This window comes from Aythya ferina (genome assembly GCF_964211825.1).
Source record: "Aythya ferina genome assembly, chromosome: 3".
Taxonomy (NCBI): domain Eukaryota; kingdom Metazoa; phylum Chordata; class Aves; order Anseriformes; family Anatidae; genus Aythya; species Aythya ferina.
The window spans coordinates 48,299,446-48,321,120 of record NC_140298.1 but is presented as its reverse complement, the minus strand read 5'-3'; the positions used below and the strand labels follow the sequence as shown (position 1 = coordinate 48,321,120).

Here is a 21,675-nt window from a genome sequence, read left to right as displayed (position 1 = left end):
CATATATCTCCCGTGTGTTTTTTCCCCCACATTTCAGGTCACTGGGGTTCATGAGACACACTTTGAATCCCTGGAGAGAGACAAAACTGTCTCATTAGTGTCAATCTTTCATGACATTAAGATACTGACTTTGAGATGCTAACTCACCTGTTCTTCTCCCAGAATCCTGAAGTGATGAAGCTCTTTAATCAAGGAATCTGGACAGCCAGCTGTTGGAAAGAAACAAAAACGGGCACTTTAGAGTTCCCTGCCAGTGTGGTTTCAGCTATAAAATACATAGACATAGAGAGGATATAATGTACAGATTACATTAGATTTAGAAGATTAGGAAGATAAGCCATGGTTCTGCGGGCACCAGAATGTTGAAAACCATCCATCAAATAATCCCTTCACATTTCAGAGCACGCTACCAAGAATGCTCAGAAAGGTTATATTCCGTATATTTTAGCCCTTTCCCCAAAGGACTAGAATCAAAAGCAAGATGAAAAGGGCAGCACTGTCTGCCAGATAACGCCAGCCCCTTAGTGTAAGCCAACAAGCCTGTTAAAAGAGGTTCTTACATCAAAACCTTGGAGCTGCCCAAAGCTGAATTCTGATTTACACACCAGGTTTGGACTCATCTCTAAGCATTGTATAGGCTTTTTCCAGTTCCCTGAAGGATTTCACAGGCTCTGCAGGCTCCACAGATCCCTTTACTTTTGGCTGTCACCTACATAATCCATTTCACACAGATGTAGTTGTCACCCACAGGTGCGATACACAAACCAACTACACATGCAGAAGAGAGATTTGCCAGAACTTTGCAATCAGTTTAATGTTCAATGGTTACAGCCTTTCACATCTGTACCAGCCAGAATGAAAATATGTCTTGCTAGATGCTACACACTTTGCTGACCTGTTCAGACTGTGGTTACCTTCCTGGTGATGAAATCCAAGCATGCAACTCAGTTTTGTACACTACTAGACTCACGTCTGGCAAGGGATAAAAATGCAGACTGTGAAAGCAATCTGGGCTTTATTCTTCTTACCGCAAATTGAAGCATCTGCTTGTGAACAGAGAAACTTCCTTAAAAGTGATTAAAAGCAGAGTTCTCCTCAGAACATGGGAAGAACTAAGATTTTTATCAACCTGTTTTTCTGCTGATGTAACTACAAATGGTTACCTCTCACCCTTAATGACTCCTATTAAAAAGATGTAAATGAATTTGGAGACAGTTGTCAGGAAATCTCTGTTAGCACTGTGGCTTCACTCAAAGGCAATGAGGCATGGCCTACATTTACAACTCCTGCTGGCATAGCTGTGTTAGGGATACAAAGGGTCAAACCTTTATACTTGCAAGCAACATAACTAAAAAGGCAAAAATACTGGTTTAGACACATTTGTAGTAGTACAAGTCTTTCAATGGTATAACTTTTTATGCCTAGCAAGCTGATTTAAATGGTATTCTAAACAAATTTTCACTGGTAAATATTCTATCTCCATTCAGAGGAGCTACATACGGAGAATGCACCATCAGCATAACTTCATCACCAAGCCATCCTTACTACTTCTAGCATTATTCTTCTATCCATTTTTAGTGGGATTTCCATCTCCATCTCCCACTTCATCCAAACCCCAAATGTATCAACTGCTCTGTCTCACTAAATTCTTGATCTTGGCCTGACTTGTAGCCCAGAGCAGTTGAACTCTCTGTGTTTTAGACCAGAAATCACTGCCTAAAATACAGTTCCTCTCTCCTACCCTCAAGATCCTGTGTAATTATTTCAAATTTTTCTTTATGTCACTTTTACTGAAATATCGGCATTGATTGTACACTTGTACGCTGCTACAGGAATTTCTAACCATTGAGGATAACTGATTTTATATAGTACTGTATGCTAATCTACAACAGATGCTAACTTTCTAACAATGGCTAAACTTTTTGTTTTTCACGGCTTCTTTCAGTCTCTATTGCTTCTTCTTCGACCAGTCTTTTTCCTCTCTTATCTTTCCCATTTTGTTGTTCACTAAATTCCTTAAGATGGGAATTCCTTTTCTTGCCTAGCAAGATTTTTTTTCTTCCTGCTCTCCTTGAAATTGTATTTTTCAAATGTCTATTTCTCCCAGAAGTCCATCCCATTTTGCCCTCTTCTTGCACAATTATGTAATCATCCTTATGTGAGCTGTTTACCTGTATCTTTTCTTTTTTCCATGATAGAGACTGTTAACACTTTGGAACCAAGAATCTTTGTTAAAAATTGTGTAAAACATATATTAGCATACATATATATGTTTATTATCAGTGTTACTGGTTGTCTACTGATGTACCCTCTTCCCAACTGAGTATTTCTATAACCTATTTTTCACACTTGCCCAATCCAGTTTTCAACCTTTTGATAGTCCAGACTGGATCTCAGAAGATGATTACACAAGAGATCCTGAAGTCACTAGCAAAGAAGAGATATAACTTAAAAATCATGTCATTGCTGGCAAGTTGCACCCCAGCAACAATCAGTTCAGAAAAGTCAAATGCACGTGATATCAAATTATATTGACAGACACTAACAATTTTTCTGTCCTTTCAGAGCAATGATCAAACAACAGTTGGAGGAAAAAAAAAGGAAATAATGAAGACACATGTAAAATGATAAAAGAAGTAAGATAAAAACATCTTCCCTTCTTTTTGGATATTCCTGGATGTATTTCTGATATTTCCTATTTCTACTTATTTATTTATTTATTTATTTATTATTTTTATTTTTATTTTTCCCAGGTCTGTAAGCAGACCTTTGTAAAACATGCTCTAACACTGTGACCTATTTTTACCAAATACCTGTGAGCTTTGAAAAAAGTCTTGGTTGGTATTAAGTTCTTGCATTGTAACTAGAAACAAATTATCATTCCATAAATAAAAAGAGAAAATACATATTCTGTTGAAGAGCATTAAGAACCACTTTACATGACACCTGCAAAAATACCCATATATTTGTCAACTTATACATGCATATCCAAACATACCTGGAAACCTGAAAATTACTACAAACTAAGCACAGCACTGACAAACTGTGCACACAAAATCTTAAAAGAAAAATGTATTTTCTAAGACTCTGATTTGCAACTTGCACTTGCCACGTGAAATAAATAATCCACACTTTATAGATTTATGCTGTTTTGTGGAAACTACTTTGAGGATTAATTTTTATTGCCTTTGTAGAACAGAAATCCTTATATTTGAGAGCCTCAACAATTACTGAAACCTTCCATTTCTGCTTTCCCAATTATTATTTGAAAAAAACCCACAAACATACAAGAAATTTCAACATACATAGGCCAAAACATAGGAACATTTAAATAGACAAGTCAACAACAATTATACATAAGAGTGTTACAAGTAAATGACCCAAAGGCATGCACAATTAATTGCCTTTAATCAGTAGCCAAAACTTGGGATTGAGGATATCTGTAGACTGATAAAATGACAGCTAAAGGGCTTATTATATCACTCGTTTAACTGACATTCAAACCTCTGTGTTTCATATGTTCTTGCCCACAATGGTTGTTACAGGTCTTTGTCTGCTGTGGAAGAGGAACAAGGTGCAAGAACTATACAATTTACCCAAATCTTTATTTATTTATTTATTTATTTTATATACCTCTTTTTCCTCTGACTTACGTATATTGAACCTAGAGGAATAAGACCAATAAATTTAATGTGATGGTTTAGGAATGAGCCTAAGTCTAGGCTCAACCAAGTCATGAGAGGACGATACCCAGTTCAAAGCACCAGCAGCTTTATAAACCCACTGCAAGCAATATCTTTGGTTTATTTAAGCTTTAATTTTTCGCTTAAATTAAATTTAAGCATATATATATTTTTAAATGTTCTATCAGTCCCAGATTATTTGTTTTAATCATGTTATTGTTGCTTGATTCCCACATTGCATTATTATTTCACTCCAAATGATGCACTTATGAATGATAGGTATACTTAAAATTACAAAAAAATATAACTGTACATTTAAAAATTACATTGTGGTATTCTTTTCATAAAGATATAAAGATATTTTTAATCTGTTCCTATAAGCAAATGTATCTCCATGAGAAGAACAAACAAACAAACAAACAAACAAAAAGAACCACAAATTTTAAAAATTTAAGAAGGCTAGCTTAATGTTACCTAGCATCATATATCCTCTGATTTGAACTGCTCTCAACACACATTTTCATCTACACTTGTAATTAAACCATGATTCCAATGACCACCAATTTAATTACCCAAATCTTCACATATTTTTTCTCAAACAGAATTACCTTCTGTTTTTGTTTTTACTTAAAATTATCACTTCGCATGACATGTTCTCCCGTAAGAAGACAGCGGAAAACTTAAATCAACCCTTTAATATTGCATATCCTGGTGAAGTAAAAGCAAAAAAATGACTGCTGTTACAAATACAAATACTAACAGACCATGTAAGCACTGGCACCTCCAGCCCTTCCTGTCTCTGCCTGGCCCCTGGCCCAAGACCCCCACAACAGCCCAGGGCCACCAGCCCCAGCCCCAGCAAGACTGCAACAAGGTCAGGCTCCAGCTCCCCACAGTCCTGCCCCAGCCTGGCCTCAGCCCATCCCTGTCCCCATGGAAGTGCCCAGTACCAGGGCTAGGGCTGTCCCTGAGCTCCTGGGGGGACAAGGGGACAGGACAAGCAGCCAGGCCCTACCCTGACTGATCCATGAGCAGCCTCAACACCCCACAGGCCCTCACAGCACCCAGGCAGTAAGAAATTCTGAACTATATACATTCCCAAGAAGAGAAACAGACAAGCTGCACCAAACTGAAGTGCATGTTGATCATAAATTCATTATTTTTCACCTCCAGGGGTGAACTTTCTCCACAGCCACAGTGTCTTCATTAACTGTAATTACAAGTAGATACACCTTTCCTGTAGGATTATGCCCTACGTTGTAGCTTCTACCATAGGTGTGTAGCATTATTTCCTTCTTTACTTGTGAAGTTACATCTTTCCCCAAATGGTATGGTTCAGTGAGATTCACTTTACTGCATTTGAGCATATAAATAATAGTTATTGAGGGTTGATATATTCATTTCACGATTCCTTTTTAGTCAATAGAAGGAAAAATAAACCTTCAAAGGGTAATTTGCCTTGTCTGAGATAGACCCAAAGGAGGTATCATTTCTGTCCCTTGATTGTGGAGTCTCAGGCAACTAGGTAAGAGATATGACTGACTCTTAGATTTTTAAGGTTAGATAACATTAATTCCACCCAGTGACTCCAATCCAAATAATTTCTGCACATTCTTCATTTTAAGCATATAGGTTTTCCTAGAATGTTTAGCTCCTTGAACTAAACCGAGCACTTATATTATGAACTTTTATAACTTCAATTTTTCTCACTTAAAATTTATGCCTGCTTTAACACTTGTTAATTCTAAAAAGTACGCACCCTTTTGTGAGCTCCGAACACAACCCTATAGGCATATCTATCAGTGTCCTTCAAAGGATGTCTTTCCACAGTGCTAATTACTAAACCAAGCTTGAAACTGAAAAATATTTCAAATACATGAGAGTAACCACTTCATGCGAAAATTCATGGATGTGTGTCTGTTTTTCTGACTGCTCTGAACAAACACTGTGTTTGACAAGCACAAATATGAATAATGCTTCCAATTCAAAAAAGCATATGTTCTAAATGTTTGAGAAAGCAGCACTCTAAGCACTCTAAGTGCTTGCACTATAACAGTGATCAGGGATGTGTCCTGTGGCCTCTTGTGTGTGCACAGCAAGGGAAGGTAATGAGGGAAGCCTGCAGCTCAGAGGTGCTTGTTATAAAAGGACTCCTTCCAGAGCACAGCCCCAGGCCAGCACCTAGCTGTAGTGGGACATGATGGCTCTGACCCCATGTGCAAAGTACAACACAGCACAGCCAGCTCTGCTCAGTAAGAGGCGAGCAGACCAACAAAAAGTGCCCCAGCCCTGCACTGTGAGTGACAGTAGCAGCAATGGTAAGTGGGTAATGTGAAGAGGGAGTCAGGAGAGACTTTCACACAACACAAAAAAGACTCACTGGCTTTGAAATCCTATGATTAGTGTGCATTTGCTTATTCTCTCATTTTCCCAGTCTCTTCCAACCTGTTCAACTAATTGGAATATAGGTGGAAAAAAAACCTTTATATTATCAGCGTCTCTTCCAGAGAAAAGCAATCCCATGCTGGTGACAGTTCTGCCACTCTCATTGGGAACAGAAAATGATTTCATAGGATGAAGTGACTTCATTGCATTTGTGTTAATTAAATGGCTGGATGTTGCAAGTGACCTTTTTTCATTTTTGAAGTTATGTGAACATGAACAAATACAAAACTAAGGAGATTGTCTGGAATGCACAAATATTTTACTAAAAAGTGAAAAATATTTCACAGGATATCAAGTACATAGTTTACAGAACATAAGCACATAAGCCTATATTTGGAACATTGCTTGTGCATCATGAAAGGTATAGAAATGTCTTCTAAATCCTCAAAAATGTGTCATTATAACCATTTTTCAGACCTTTTATTTATTTATTTATTTATTATATTATTATTATATTGTTATATTGTTATTTAACAATCTCAATGAGCAATACTTTCTTAAAATAGTAAGCCACTGGCTTTTTTTTTAAGTGTTATCTAGATCATTTTTGTGTGTAACCAAACTTAAAGCTTGGGTATCATCTTTTGTATAAAAAAGGTTTAATTTTTAAAGAAAGGAAGGTGACAAAACTGTTCTGTGAATAATATGTCATCTCCAGGACTAAGCCTTACATTTTCAGGTCTTAAAATGCATTGTTTTCATGTGGGCACACAACTTTATCTATAGGATAAATTGTTGCTAACCAGCATTAATCGTAAAATCACTAGTCTGGCTCAGGACCCTCTCCTGAAATCAGCTTGTAATCTCTAGGTTTACCTTTTGATGTATTATTAACAAAATGTCTTATTTATCTACCTTCTGAATTCTCTGTGTTGATCATGTATTTGAACACCATTGTCAAACTGAAATTCACAGACCCATTACTTTGGGTCCACTCACACTTTTCCTTCTCCTACCTATTTTGATGATCTATTGTGATTGGGATGGGTGCACTCATGGAACATTTTTCCCCAAGAAAGAAAACTAAATGACTTTTGCTTCAATGGATGGACAGTGGTTGTTTCCTTGCCTAAATATGTGCTTACCAACAGGAATTAGAACTCTTCTCAGGCAGTATAATATGTCTTAGCTATAGAAATATCTCAAAATGCTACAAGAATCATTCAGACTGTTGGACACACTAAAGCATCGGATGATTTTTTTTTTTTTTATAAATACACTGTTGACTGCAGAGACTAATCTGGAGACCACCCTTTAATACCCAAATATCTGATACTGTTCACGTTACAGTTGGTGAAAGAAATAACATTAAAAACAAAAAACTGCGGTAAAAAATTACATGGGGTTCTTTGATTGTGCTCATGCCATTTTGATAACATCAGTTTCCAGATTATATTTTTCTGTACAGTAATTTAGATAAGTAGACAGCAGGGTAAAATGAATGTGCACCTGAAAAGAGTTAGTATTTAAATAATATAGATTCATTCAGAAAAAAATAAATAATGTGTATATATATATATATGGAGATATTTTTAAAAGAAATGAAAATCGACTCCTGCCTTTTTGATGTCAACAAGCATGTATTTAGTTTATAAAGCTCAGCTCTGCCACTGGGTGATCTTAAATTAGAGGGCACAACAAGTGATACTTGCATTTGACTTCACATACCCATGGGTCAACATGGTGAAAATCTTTCTTATAGGTCTTTTGAAGTCTCTGTAAAACTAGGTAGAGCACTTCAGCTCAAACAAACTAGCATAGTAACAGTTAAGTCAATGGTGCTTACATGTGTTCACACTAGTAAAAAAATTAAATGAAATGTAATACTTTTCTAAAAAGACTGTGTGCCAATAAAGGCACAATAAAAGATCAAGTTCCCCCATTTGTAAAGCTTAATGTGCAAAAAGAAATCTACTTGCTTGCTTTTTTTTTTTTTTTTTTTTTTTTTTTTAATTATTTAAGAATTAAATATCCTTTTCTCCTGATTAATAGTCCTGTCACAGTATTATGGTCATTTTCTTTTGTACTCACTGGCTTTTCCAATAGTAGAATTCAACAAAAAGATTGATACTTTATTTTGTCATCAAAATGGTTAGTAAAGCTAACGTTCAAGAATATTTAATGAAAACTTGATTGTCAAGACAGAAAATCTGACAGATATGAGAGATGGTATTTGCCCAGCTGAATAGGCTACATTTTTGTTTGTATGTGTTTCTTAATTTCAAATCATCTGGAGATGCAAAAACTATTCTTGCTCTCCTGAAGTTCTTGTGCAAAAAAAATTTGCACAACAACTGCAACACAGATCAGAAAGGATCACATAAAGTTTGACTACTGGTAGAGCATCTCAGATGGATTAGAGAGATTTTTGTTGGCCTGGGTTCCTCACACTGCATAGGGCTCTGGCTTTTACCGTGCTACTACTCACTGTTTTTTTAATGATGCTTTAAAGCCAAATGACTAAAAGTAATGAACCACATTAGCCATTTCCTCCCAGAGTCTTTCTTTAAATCTTTACAGCAGAAAATATCAGCAGGAATATTGACCACTTCAGTTTAGAACCTGCTTGCTTGTTTGCTTTTTGCGTAAGACAATACTTAAACCAGACTCGAACAAGCAATGTTTGCTCACATCAGCATTCAAACCTTCAATTGTACTGAGCTGCATAACACCAGCATGCCAGTGATTGCTATCTTTGGCAGTTTTCAGTGTATGTTCTGCCACTATATGATAAACTGTCAAAAGAGTCCATTCAAGGGGCAGAATTTCCTGAGAAGGAAATTCAGTGTTGCACAAGAGACTGACTTCATGGTGACCATGTGACAGTGCAAACTTATTTAACTAATAGTCTGTACCATCTGGTTGTTCAATTTTCCAATTTAAATTATAGGCATAAATTCATTCATGCAATTCTCTGTGAAGGCGGTGAGTCAATACTAAACTTGTGCAACAAAACAAAATCCATTCTATCTATCTGTAATGAGAAACTGAACAAGGACCTTTGCTGTTCAAAGACAGCAGCTCCAGAAAAGGAAGCAGACTTCCTTCTTTTAACACAAATACTGTCTTTTATCAAACTGAAGTAAAATTTAAAGAAGCAACATATTTTTTTTTTTCTTTAATTTTTTTTTTTTTATGCTACTTAACTAGCAAAAGTTACTCCTACAATTTCTTCAGAACATCAAAGAGTCAGAAAATCAACAAGTCTAAGGCTACTAATATAACCCAGGAGATTTTTTTCTTTTAGTTGAGATACAACAGAGCTGCTCTAAACTCCTTTTGGAAAGCACAATACCTTCTGCCATACCTTAGTAGTAGAAATCTCATTGTAGAGATCTGGGCTGAAAGGAACTCTTCAGTCTTGATATACTAGGTTTTTAGCTCAATCAGCTCAATTCATGAAAGGTTTTCTCATCTTTTATTCAAAAAGTAGTTGAAATCTCCAAAGCAAACTCTGTTCTCTCAAATTCCCACCTTCATGCTGGCACTGGCCTTTGATGATGATCCTTCCTTTTAAGAAGGCAAGTGAGAGGTCAGGAGCTTTCAGCATGTGGTATAGACTTTATAAGATAGGATATTGTCTTCTCAGGGAAAACCCAACTATTCCTGAATAAAAGTCAACACAAAGAAGAAAAAAAAAAAAGAAAAAAATAAACTTGAAAAATTCCATTTGCCAGCTGCTGAAGGGCAAGTCTTGAAAAGACTGTCAATCCTGAACGCCAGAATTAAACAGGTGCAATACAGAAAATACTAAAAGGTTTCTAAGCTGAAATTAAACCAATGTTCACCCAGACATTTTCCAGCTGATAGCTTGATAATCGAAGTATATTGTAAAGCCCTAGTGCTGAGAATCAGACTTGGAGAGTAAATATTTCTTCTATTCTCCCTTAAAAGTTGAAATAAGAAAACTGTCTTCCTATAATTTGGGGAATGACAGATAGAAAGAACAGTTTCAGCAGTCCTCACTGCAGTAAATTTCCCTCTCTCTCATATTTTACCAAGTGAGTTATTATATACATTAATGTAGAATAAGAATAATGTATATATACTAATGTAGAATAAGCCATTGTACCATCCAGAAAGTTGTGGCCAGATGCCAGAGAACAAACACAGCTTTCCATCTCCTTAATTACTAAATAGTGTTAAATGATATTAAAATGCTATTTTTAAAGGTCATTTTCTGTCCACTGTAGAGGAAAATAAATATGCCAAGCTCAAAATATATCTGACAGTAAATACAAGATGAGCACATGTAGATATCATTCTCTTACAAATGCATAAGCATGCACAAAATTACTACCAGAGAAAGGAGAATGGCAATCAATATTTGGTGACCCAGAAACAGCAATGCCTTCGCTTGCTACTTTTGGATTTCTTTTTATTTTCCCAGGGATATGGCGTCATTCTCTACAAATGCTATATAAAAAATGCTATTCCTTTACTCTGTGCAGCATTTATAAGACTTCAACATCAGCTTGTCTCTGAGAGCTTAGACAAATATTTAAATTGCTACATAAATGACTCAGACTACAAGGCAAGCCCAGGCTACTCTAAAAATAAATGTTCGTGGACAATAAACCCATCCAACCAAATGAGAATTCTAAAAAGCTGTGGAATATATAATGTCTCACTGAACAGAACAAACGTATCTGGAGAAATGGTTATGATTTTCTCTCTTTTGTAGTTTTCATGACAGAAAATCATTTCAAGAATATTTAAGAATGAAGCAATTGTCTAAAAGTGACCTGCAGTCTTGTAACAGAGTTGAAATTTTAATTGTTACCTAATTGTAGTATTTTTCCTCTCCTCAGCACCAGCAATACATGTATGCACATCTTACTGCTCTCTGTGATGGAATATGGCAAAGTTCCACTTCTGAAATGAGGATGGTTTTGCATTTTACCTTAATCAGATCAAATTAGGGCAGGTGGTAACCCTGCAGGCAACACAATTATGAAAAATGCCTGTGTTCAAGACAAACTGTCCTTCCAGTCTTGAGGTCTAATAGGACATCATAGTACAATCTTTTTATATTTTACTGGCAGCTCAGAACACAGAAGTCCCCAGAGGGGGGGGTATAAGCAGCTCTCATTTTTGTCTGTGCAAATCCAGACAAATACATACGCTTTTCAATATTCACTCTAAATAAGAGGTAGCGTGTTCCTGTGAGTGCAAAAGACGGTGTGGAATAAAATCTAAATTTATATACAGGAAAAAAGAAAAAAAAAAGTCACTCTCTAGTCAGGTCTAATTCTAATCCTAATAACATTGTGTGAGACATATTAATCCTGCATTAGAGTCATTCGTGTTTCTACTGTGAAAAAATCTGACAGGCAGGCATAAATACAGGGGTTCACGCTGTCTGTTTGTCTAACAAAAAAGAATTGGAATGACCTGAGAGCTTCCCCAAAGATAGAGAGTTAAGGATTTTTCTGATATTATATTGATATACTGGCCCTATTCTTGAGCAGACCAATAGCTGGCAAAACACATTTGAAATGAGCTGAAAATTTAATGCAAAATTCCTTTCTACGTTAAAGGGATAATACAGCCAGGTTCATTTAGAATATTACTCCTCTGAAGACACCCCAAGCACCACAATAACAAATGTTATATCAAACATGCACTCAGCAACAAATGCAATATGAGTCTCTGTGAGGCAATTTTTCAGTATGTCAGAATTATAATATCACTCCATGGAAACAAATTAAGCAGCACAAGCTCGGCTGTTGGGATCACTTTATTAGCAATGCAGTGTTTTCTCATAAAGAATGCTTTGCTGTGGATCTGTCAATGAACATCAAAGATGGCCAATCCATTTTTATGACACACAACTTATTATTTGCCTATGAAATAAACAAAACACTTTAACATCCATCTCTCTTTCTGCAACACTTCAAAAATACTGAGAAAAGCAAAAAAAAAAAAAAAAAAAAAAAAAAGATCATTTTTACTGTACAGCTGAAGTCCAGTCCAGTGTGTGTGTTTTTTTTTTTTTTTTTTTTTTTTTTCCATCAAGAGGGATAAACGTTTTAATCACAAGGGATAAAACCAGCACACTAATACCAGCAAAGGAATGCTGAACAATTTCTACCTGGTAGAAGAATATCTATTTTTAAATACTCACACAGTTCTGCAAAATATTGAAAAATACTCTGTTCTCGCTAGTCACCATGCTAATACACAAATTGACTGGATTTTGTCCCTCTCATAAGGAGAGAACACAATCCTTGCTAGGTCCTTTTCTGCCAGCTGGGTGCTGTCACGATGGATAGGCCCCATTGTGATCTTGTGGTAGCTCAAAGGCCGCTGCTCTCACTCTGTGGCCATCAGATGTCCAAGGGTGTTACAATCTACCCCAAGATCAATGGCTGCAGTGGACTAGGAACATGAGGGAAGATGGATATGCTGCTACGTAGAGGGAAGGACAAAACCCCCATAGCTGTGTTATGCCATCACAGGCTCATCGGCATGCTGAAGTGAATTAGTGCAAGCAATTTCATGAGATTATGCTAGCAATTTAGTACAGAACAGCTGCCACACCACACTGGAGGATACTCCTTCTAGTCTTTACTTACATGGCCACAAATAACTTCTGAGTTAATCCAGAGCAACAGCATGCATTTTTTATCTTTACCACCTTAAACAGAGATATACTATGCCTTGTAAGTAGGTGGTCTTATCTGACTTTTTTTAAACTCCCTTCTTATACTTCCCTTATGACAGAACTCTGGTATATTTTCATTGAATTAGACAATCTATATGACAGTATTTCCCCTAATATTTGAATTACTGGTCCCATATCTAGATCACGCACATTTTTCCCCCTCTGCTACACTTTTTATCTGTATTATTTCAACAGTGCACTGTATCTAAGCTGTGAGCCAGAATGCAGAATAAACATCTCCTATTTTACTAACTGCAAGTGTGAAACCAAGAGGGTACAGAGCTCAGCTGCAGAGGGTCTCTTGGGTTATGTCTTTTTTTTCCTCCCCTTGGTACAGGTATGGCTGTATCATTCATTCCCAATCAGGAAAAAACAACAACAACAACAAAACTGGTAGGATTCTAGATTCACATAGCTTGGCACTGTGAATGCTGACCTAGACACTGGAGCATCTCTGACCTTGATGCAAACACTGAAGCAGCCTGATAAACCAAGTCAGAAAAGGTGTCACCCCTGGAATCCCCTCTATCCCTTGCCCTCTCTCTGTCTCCCTAATCCCCAGAAGCTCAGGCAATAATCTCCTCACTTTTTTCTTTCCTTTTGCAAAATAGAAACTCAAGTTATTGAAACTTGAGGTTCAGATTTTTTTCTTTCCTCAGGTCATTAAAATGCTCACTTGACTTTGCTTCATTTCAGTAGATCATTGAGTTGCAGTTGTAAAAAATAACAACACTAGGTCTCACCATGTGTATACTTACCTTCTGACACCATGTTAACCATTTTTTCTGTAGAGTACTTCTGAGCAGTCATTTATATGTTAAGTACTGAACTCTGTATCACTTCTACCTTTCAGTATTATGTTGCTTGCTATGTATTTTCCACTTGTGTCTGTTATGTCATGGATCAGAAATTCATTCCTTCTACAAAGATGCCTAGCTCCAGAATACCACCATGCGTGAAATTTCAGAGACATTTTTTTCCTGACTGAGGATGATTGAATAAAAGTATGCATAAAAGCTAAAAGCCCTTAGAATTATTTGGAGGGGAAACTAAACATCCCTTAACCATCAAATCAGCTGGAAATTCTTCATACTGCTCTTCTGTACCAATTCCTGTAGGATTTACTTTCTATTGTAGCTCAGCTCCTGTCTGCTTCAGGAAAAAAGATCGCCAGTTATGATAAATGATTCTGTATGGCAGGATTTAGACTCAGGCTACAGAAAACTATATTTAACAAGACTATCTGATTCTTTTTTAAGGATCAATAATTTATTTATAGGAAGGGGCCTCAAAGGTTAATTTCTAGTGCTTTGGTCACGAAGCTATCCAGCACTCAAATGACTTGTAGGAGACATACAATCAGAACTGGCTAATCCGCATCAGCTTGTTTAAAAAAATTGTCAGATTAACAAATCAATGATACTTACACACTACAAAATTGGTTTCCACTTAAAAGCTGACTGGATTTACACAGTTTACATGCAGCATAAATCCTGTTTTCATGCAATTTAGCAGGGATTCCGGGCAAAGTGATTCTCCTGTCTCTTGTCAATTTACAAGACACCAACTGGCCAGCAGAAATCCTATTGCAGTTTGATGGATGTCTATTGAGGGAAACAGGGGAAGAGAGAAAAAAGAGCAAAGCAGGATTTTTGATGCTTGGCTACAGATTGCTGTCACTGATCATTTTCCTATCTCTGCTTCCACAGCTAACTGTGACTTTCTATTTAGAGAGCGTTTCCCTGCCTTACCGGTTACGCCAAGAAGTATGCCTTGCTTAACTTGTGACACGTTGATGTTACATTCATGCAACAAGTTTTTTAGTCATTTTCCCATTCTAATTCTGCCCCCACCTGTTGCAGTCATTGTAAAAGAGACAACAGTGTGGCTGCCATCAAGCAGGCTGCATCATTGAGTGCAAAAGTTAACTTCGCTCTAGTGAATTCTTTGGTATGAGTATGCACATCTCCCTTCTCTCTCTTTCTCTCCTTTTCTTTCTCTTTTATGAAGCATTATCTAGTTTTATTTTTACTTCTTCTAACTTTTGGAATTTGATGGAGAGTGGGTTGTGGGAACACTACACACTTGAGATCATTAGGACTATATCTACCTTCACTGGGATGGTAACAAATCAACTTACAAAACATGTGAAAGGTACAATGATATTTTTTGTGTGTGCAACGACCATGGAATTAGAAGAGCTGTGATATAAAACTGATTCAGGTGACAGGTGCTTAATCAACTGACTCTTCAACAACTCTAATAATAGTTTCCTAACTTCTTTCTGCACCTGGAAAATACGATCTGAAGACAAACATAAATATTTGCAATAAAAAAATACACCACAGTGTCAGTTTGCATTTTTTCAGTCTTGTGTCTACAGATACAACTGAACTGAAGGTTAATGCTAACATTTAAAGACAGACTGTGCATAATCTTAGAGGACGTGACATTTTTATGTTTCAGGCTAATACTTTGTGCCTTTGTTGTTCAGGAGAGTCTCATGTAGGAAAGTAAGATAATGTCAACAACTATTTCAATATTAAATAGATAAATAAATAAGTAGAGACAAAGGAAAACATGATGGAAATGGCTGAAATAAGTGGCATGTACACACTACAGTAAACAATTTGAGTACGGTGCTGAGCACTGTTCTAATTTGGCCCAATCTACCACAACCAATTACTCCTGCCTCAGAGACTCCTTATCTTAGATTTTCCAAGCCAGCTAGCCTCTATTTCTTGATAAAAGACACAGCAGTATTTCAGAAAACTGCACATTAGATAAAGAAGAAACCCAGTGTTAAAAATAATTGCCTTTTTTTTTTTTTTTTTCCCTAGCTAAGCCAATCCTCCATCCAAATAGTTGAAAAGCTAGATACCTTCAAAGTTAGCTCTCACTAATCCGTCTGTGTTGGCCACAAAAATAATAGGCTTGACAATATTGTAGAACTGTTGCTCTTTTGTAGAACTTAGCATTACTGTCTGCTAGAAAAAGCTGGGAAAATAATCTTTGAGAGGTCAGAAAGAGCTAAAAAAGACTGGATCAAATTGTGCCCTCCACAATACAGGCTGGACATAACACACACTTGTGACACAGATGTGACACAGATCCACAATGCACGGAAGGTAGAAATCATCCAGCCCTGCTTCCTTCTCCTTCTTCAGGGAAAGAAAAGATATCTTTGGTCTGGGAGAAGCTGGAGCAAACAGTGAGTACTATACCTGAAAAAATGTATGGGACCTAACAAAAGATCCATCTCACTCCTGGGTCTGGCACAGGCCAATAGCAGAATATGAGAAAAGCAAAAGAAACAAGAAAAAGAGTTAAATATCTCTGTATACTACCCTTACCTGCAGACTGTAGTTTAGGGATGTCCTGAGATAGAGCATCCTCTTACCTAGCAGCTCCTGGGACTCTTCCATTAATATATCTAGGCACTTTTGTAAGCCTGAATACTTTTGGTCTCTACAGTATCCTCAAGCAATATGTTCCCCAGTTTAAAGTCACTGTGGGTAAGCTTCCTCTGTTTCTTTTACACCTGCTGCCTCATAATTTTATGTGTATTTCTAGATACATAATAATGTTAAAATCCCCATTGATCTTTTGATCTTCTGCATGATTTTGATCTTCTCATGATTTTAGAAATCTCCATCACGTATTCGTTGAGATGTCCCTTGCCAGAACAAAAATAAGTATCTCAATGTACAGAAACCATTCCACACTCACCTTTGTCATCCAATGTTTTAATTAAGAGTTAGCACATTCTCTTTGAGATGCAATAACCAAAACTGCACCTGGTCAGTGGAGAACAGGGTGCGTTCTTGCTTTATAATAGAGAAATAACATTTTGTCATTGTCTCTTCCTATTACATTCTACATTCTTCATTCTTCTACTAACTGCTCAGATGTTATTTCCAGAGGACCATCCAGAAAGGATTCAAAGTAGTAGCAGGTGAAAAGTAGCAGATGAGAGACCAGTGCCATCTGGCTTGCCCTTTACCCTTGTAAATTCTAGGTGATGCCACCCCTGTTTCTTAATCACAGAATCACAGAATTTTCTAGGTTGGAAGAGACCTCAAGGTCATCGAGTCCAACCTCCAACCTAACGCTAACAGCCCTCCACTAAACCATATCCCTAAGCTCTACATCTAAACGTCTTTTGAAGACTAGAAGCCTTACTGGAAAGTGTTCAAAGAAGCTAGTAGTGTCACGCTGACAGCTCTGTACAAAGAATCTTTTTACTCCATCCTTGCTCTTGAGCTTTGCTGAAGTGTTGTAGCCAAGTCTAGGCCATAGTCATGCACCCCATCAACCTGGATCCTGTATATCTAACTTGCTTTCCTGGCAAGTTAGCTTGCCCCTGCACTGGGACTTGCCAGTGATTGCAGGGCCATGGCTGACCCCACAGGATGTGTCCCATTGGCATGGTATGGTTTGGCACAGCCAGGCTCACTGCCACCCCAGGGTCAGCCTGCTTCGCACCTCCTGACAGTACGTAGTAATTGCACAAGACTGCAAGAACACCTACACAATCTCCAAGGAGTTAGGACTCTTTAAACTGTGGCATGAGGTATTAGGCAAGAAAACAAAATGGATGAAAACCTGATAATTGGGAACTAACACATGAAAATGAACAACTAAAAGCTGAACAAACAAAATACCAAGATAGCAAACAAACAGAAAGAACAAAATAAACTACCATTGGTCCCTTCCTTTTCATCTTCTGAAGAATAAATATTCCTCAAAGAGCACTATATTCTCTCTGTAATAAGTAGCCTTGTAATTTTCATTACAAAGATCATGAAATAACAAGAAAATTACAAGGATCATTTTATTTTCTGACAGATTAAATGATACAGGATGTGCAATTCAGTGCTAGACAACGACTGATGTTTAGTGGAATTTTCCCACTCTCCCCAAAGCATGTTAAGTAATGTGGGAAAAAGTGTAATGTAATTAACCCTTAACTATACTATATTTGCAAAGGCACTGTATTCTGCTACATATTGTATATTATAGGAAGCTTCTTTTCATTTTATCAAAGCAAAGAGAAATGGAGACAGAAAGTACTTTTGCATATGTACCTTACAGATCTGGATTTGAAAACTATGAAGAATGATTGGTCTAAACTCTAGATATGATGAGTTTTGTCTGAGTTTCACAAAGAGTAGAAGGTTCCCCACAGCCTGACCTGTGTTCACAGCTTGCAGGAGCACTCACTGCTTATGTAGAGCCTCTGTTGAACTCAGGCAGAAAAATGCTGAGGATGAGACAATTTATCCGGTGCCCTCAGATTTCTTGTCTGTGCTAGGTGATACCAGGACCTCAAACGTATACTGCACCTGACCCATAATAAATGGAAAATGAAATCTCCATTTGTAGCTTAATCTTTCAGCTGCAGGTCCAGCTACAGTTTGTTTGTTGGTTTTATTTTATTTTTATTTTTTCCCCCCATGTACTTATTTTCATTTCTAGGAGCTGTCGGGATGAGCCATTTAGTGATTGAAAATCCTGGTTATGTAAAGTGTGCTGCATATAGATGTGCAAAGGCAATAAAACATTTCTTTTTATTTATATTAAAGTTGAGCTGAAAGCTTCCTTTGAGCTAATAACCACACTGTGCTAAATAGTGGGCAAGGACATGAAATGAAACCTATGACACTGTCATCTGTAAGTCCAGCAGAGGTTGCCATGTGAAAGGGTGGTACAGAATCTGTGGCAGATGCCTGAAGGGAGAGGGCTGAAGCAGTACAAGAAAACTGCAAATACTTCTATGCTATGAATGTCACGACCAATGCAAAACTAGAATTTTAATTCTGTCTGTCAGCATCAGGTGCTATGGGTGTGGTCCCACTGATTTTACATATACAAATACTACACTGCCAAAGGTAATTCTCCAGGTGCACTTCACAAACAGAAAACCATAAGTCCTATGTCTTGCATTTACAGAATTTAAACCAACAATCTGTAGCATACTCAAAACCTGTATTTGACAATGACGAGGCAATGTTGCCATGCAGCTCTCTTGGGAACCTCCACTGAAGGCAATGGCATTTGAAAGTTACAACATCTGGCTGTGAAACCTCACTTTATGACTTTGCAGAGAACAGTCATAACCGCATGACAAAATGTCACTTCTGAATCTTCTGACTTTTCTATGTTTATTGTCAAAACCTTAATAGTATTTAAATATGGAGCATTGCACAGTAATGCATATATTATATAAGATTAAAAATATAATATCTGTCTCTCACCAAGTCTTTTACAGAATATATTAATGTACATTTTATTCATGAGACTGAAGTCTTCTCCTCTTGCGAGGAGAAGCCTTCTGCATACAAGTAAGCTTAGGCAGGATTTTAAATAATAATAATTAAAAAAAAAACCAACAAAACTCTTTATGTTCCCCAAAGGACCAGAATGGTTTAAATTAGCAACTTCAGCATGCTAGATAAATATACAACCTTTTTATTTTTTATTTTTCTTTAATTAATAGGGCTTATTTAGCTGGTTTGCTGTCAAAGAAGAAGTTCTAAGAGCTGGAGCCCATCCACTGCCAGAGCTGAAGCCTGCACAGAAATGCAGAGAGTAGAACTGTGACAAGTTTTGTGCAAGAGATGCCTGTGTCTCCTTCTGCCTCTTTATTGAAAGTGCACAAGTGGTTCTACGCTCTCCTGTCAAGGATGCTGATAAAAGAGCTCTCATATCATTCTTCTGCTCTAGCAATGCAATGGTTTTACCAACCATCTACAGGGCCTGTAGTAGCTCTGTCTTTTAAGTAAATGTTGATAGTAAAGTGCTTCATTGGCAGGATGCAATCTGCAGCTTATTCAGTCTGTAATATTCTCACGTGATAGTTTTGATGAGTCCAAGTTCTGTGCTCAGAAACAAACACCCTGTTTTGCAAGAAAAGGAGATTATCTGGGCAGGAGGATATATTAAAAACCCAGCAACCTAGTGAACAGAGATGAGTAAATGGGGTTAGTTTCACTAAGAAATTTCAAGGTGGGGGTACAGCAAGAGGAGACAGATTGCAGTGCTTAATAGTATGAAGCACTGAGGATACTCAGCACTAGCCAAGCTGTTTTTCATGTCATATTTTCTTCACTCTGCAATCTCTCGGGGCCAGACCCATTAGCACACTGACCATGATGCTTCAACCCAGGCACTGGACTATATCTGCAAGACTGTGGCCTATATTTTCCTGACAGATGGAAAGATATGGGGGAGCTGCCAGGTGAGAGAATCTCACTTGCACAAGGAGGGAGAGGTGCAGGACAAGGTGGCTGTGCTGTGGCACATCTGTGATCAGAGAGACCTCTCTGAGATGATGTAGGGGACTTCCAAGGACAGAAGAGCTGAACACACATCACCCTGGAGAAAATTGCCCCTGTGCAGGGAAGAATTTGGCTAGTCACTTTGTACTTAGGAACAAAGCAGGAACACATGTGCAGAAGAAACTAGTAACAAAGAAAAATTGAGCCAAGAAGTGGTGACAAGCCTGAGAGTGACAAGCTCCACCCCTCCCCCCTCCCACCAAATATGCTAGATACACTAGCTGATGTGTTGCTTCTCAGAAGCATGAAGCCACTCTGTGATTGAAAAAATACCGTGGCTCGTACAAATGTGCTCTATCCTTGTCCATGTTTACCTGGCAAAATGACCTTGGGAAGATCCCAGGGTCTGGAAGCTCTGTGAGTGCTTGTGAAGAGATGGGAGCTCTGGGGTCGTGTCCATTAGTCCTTCTGGGGGAGTGTCAAAGATCAGGCAAAGACAGATATGATCTAGAGGTAAGTACATGGATGCATAGAATGTGCTGACAAAGATAATTGCTTTTCTCAACTAGGAAACAGTATTCTACAAACACAACTTCCCAAACTTCATCTCTTGTAAGTTAAAGAAGTGGCTGAAGCAAACTCAGAACTTCTGGCAATTTCCTTTGAGAACACAGGGAAAACAGATTTGCCTTAGTAAAACCACAGAAAAATGGTTTTAAGTCCTTGACTTACAAGAAATAATAACAAATTTAAGCAGCTTTATTGACAGTATGCACACTGCTGACAAGATCCTTGCCCCTAAGAAGAATTTTGGGCCAATCCATCACTCAAGATGCCCTGTGAAATCCAGTTGATGATGATAGCTGCAAGGTCTGTGTTCAGTGTTTTTCCTTTCTCTATATTTCACGGACAGTTTTTCCAACACTGACATATATTAAAATTTGTGCATCACTCAGTGTATAATAACTCAGGAAGAATCTGAATGAAAACAGACATAGCATGGAAGAAGTATTAAGAAGTATGGTCCTTGCCCTTTCCATCCTTAACTTCTAGAACCAAACAGAGGCTAATTCAGCTTATGGCATGATTCATAGCAGCCTGAGGAATATTTTAATTTTTGCCAACTAAAGTATTTTAAAGATCTTTTGGCATTGAGAGATTGCTAAGGGTACCTTTAACTGACACCCCTATTTTGTTCATACCTCTCTCTAGAGTCCCTAATGGCAGTTCTATAGCTCTGCGCCACCAGTCAGGATGAGAAATCTCAGCTGACTATTCAATATCACCTCAACTTTACAGTTTGATGAGGGTCTGGATATGCTCCATGGCAACATTTAAAAAGAAAAAGAAAAAAAAAAACCAACAAACTGCTGTTGTAGAAAACAGTAAGCAGAGACTACCCGCTAGCAACACAGTATTTATCTCTTATCTATACAAAACATGCAAGTTTACCCATCACTGAGGAAACCACTTCTTCAATCTCTGCAGAAAAGGATGTGCAAAAATTATTTTGCAGATGGGAATTCTTTTTCCTGTGTATTATAGATGACTTCTACTGCAGTGAGATGGAGTCCTCAGAATAGGAAGAGCCTTATGAATT

At 37.5% G+C, this 21,675-nt stretch overlaps 1 protein-coding gene across 4 annotated transcripts in view; it reads right to left on the bottom strand.

Annotated features, from left to right (window-relative positions):
• The window catches only part of PRKN (parkin RBR E3 ubiquitin protein ligase), a 779,628-nt gene that overhangs the window by 136,959 nt on the left and 620,994 nt on the right, over positions 1 to 21,675 (bottom strand). For all 4 annotated transcript variants that reach the window (XM_084514657.1, XM_084514659.1, XM_084514660.1 and 1 more), the window contains exon 8: positions 148 to 209. In XM_084514657.1, the coding sequence (XP_084370783.1) occupies positions 148 to 209 (62 nt within the window). The remainder of the gene's footprint in view (positions 1 to 147; positions 210 to 21,675) is intronic.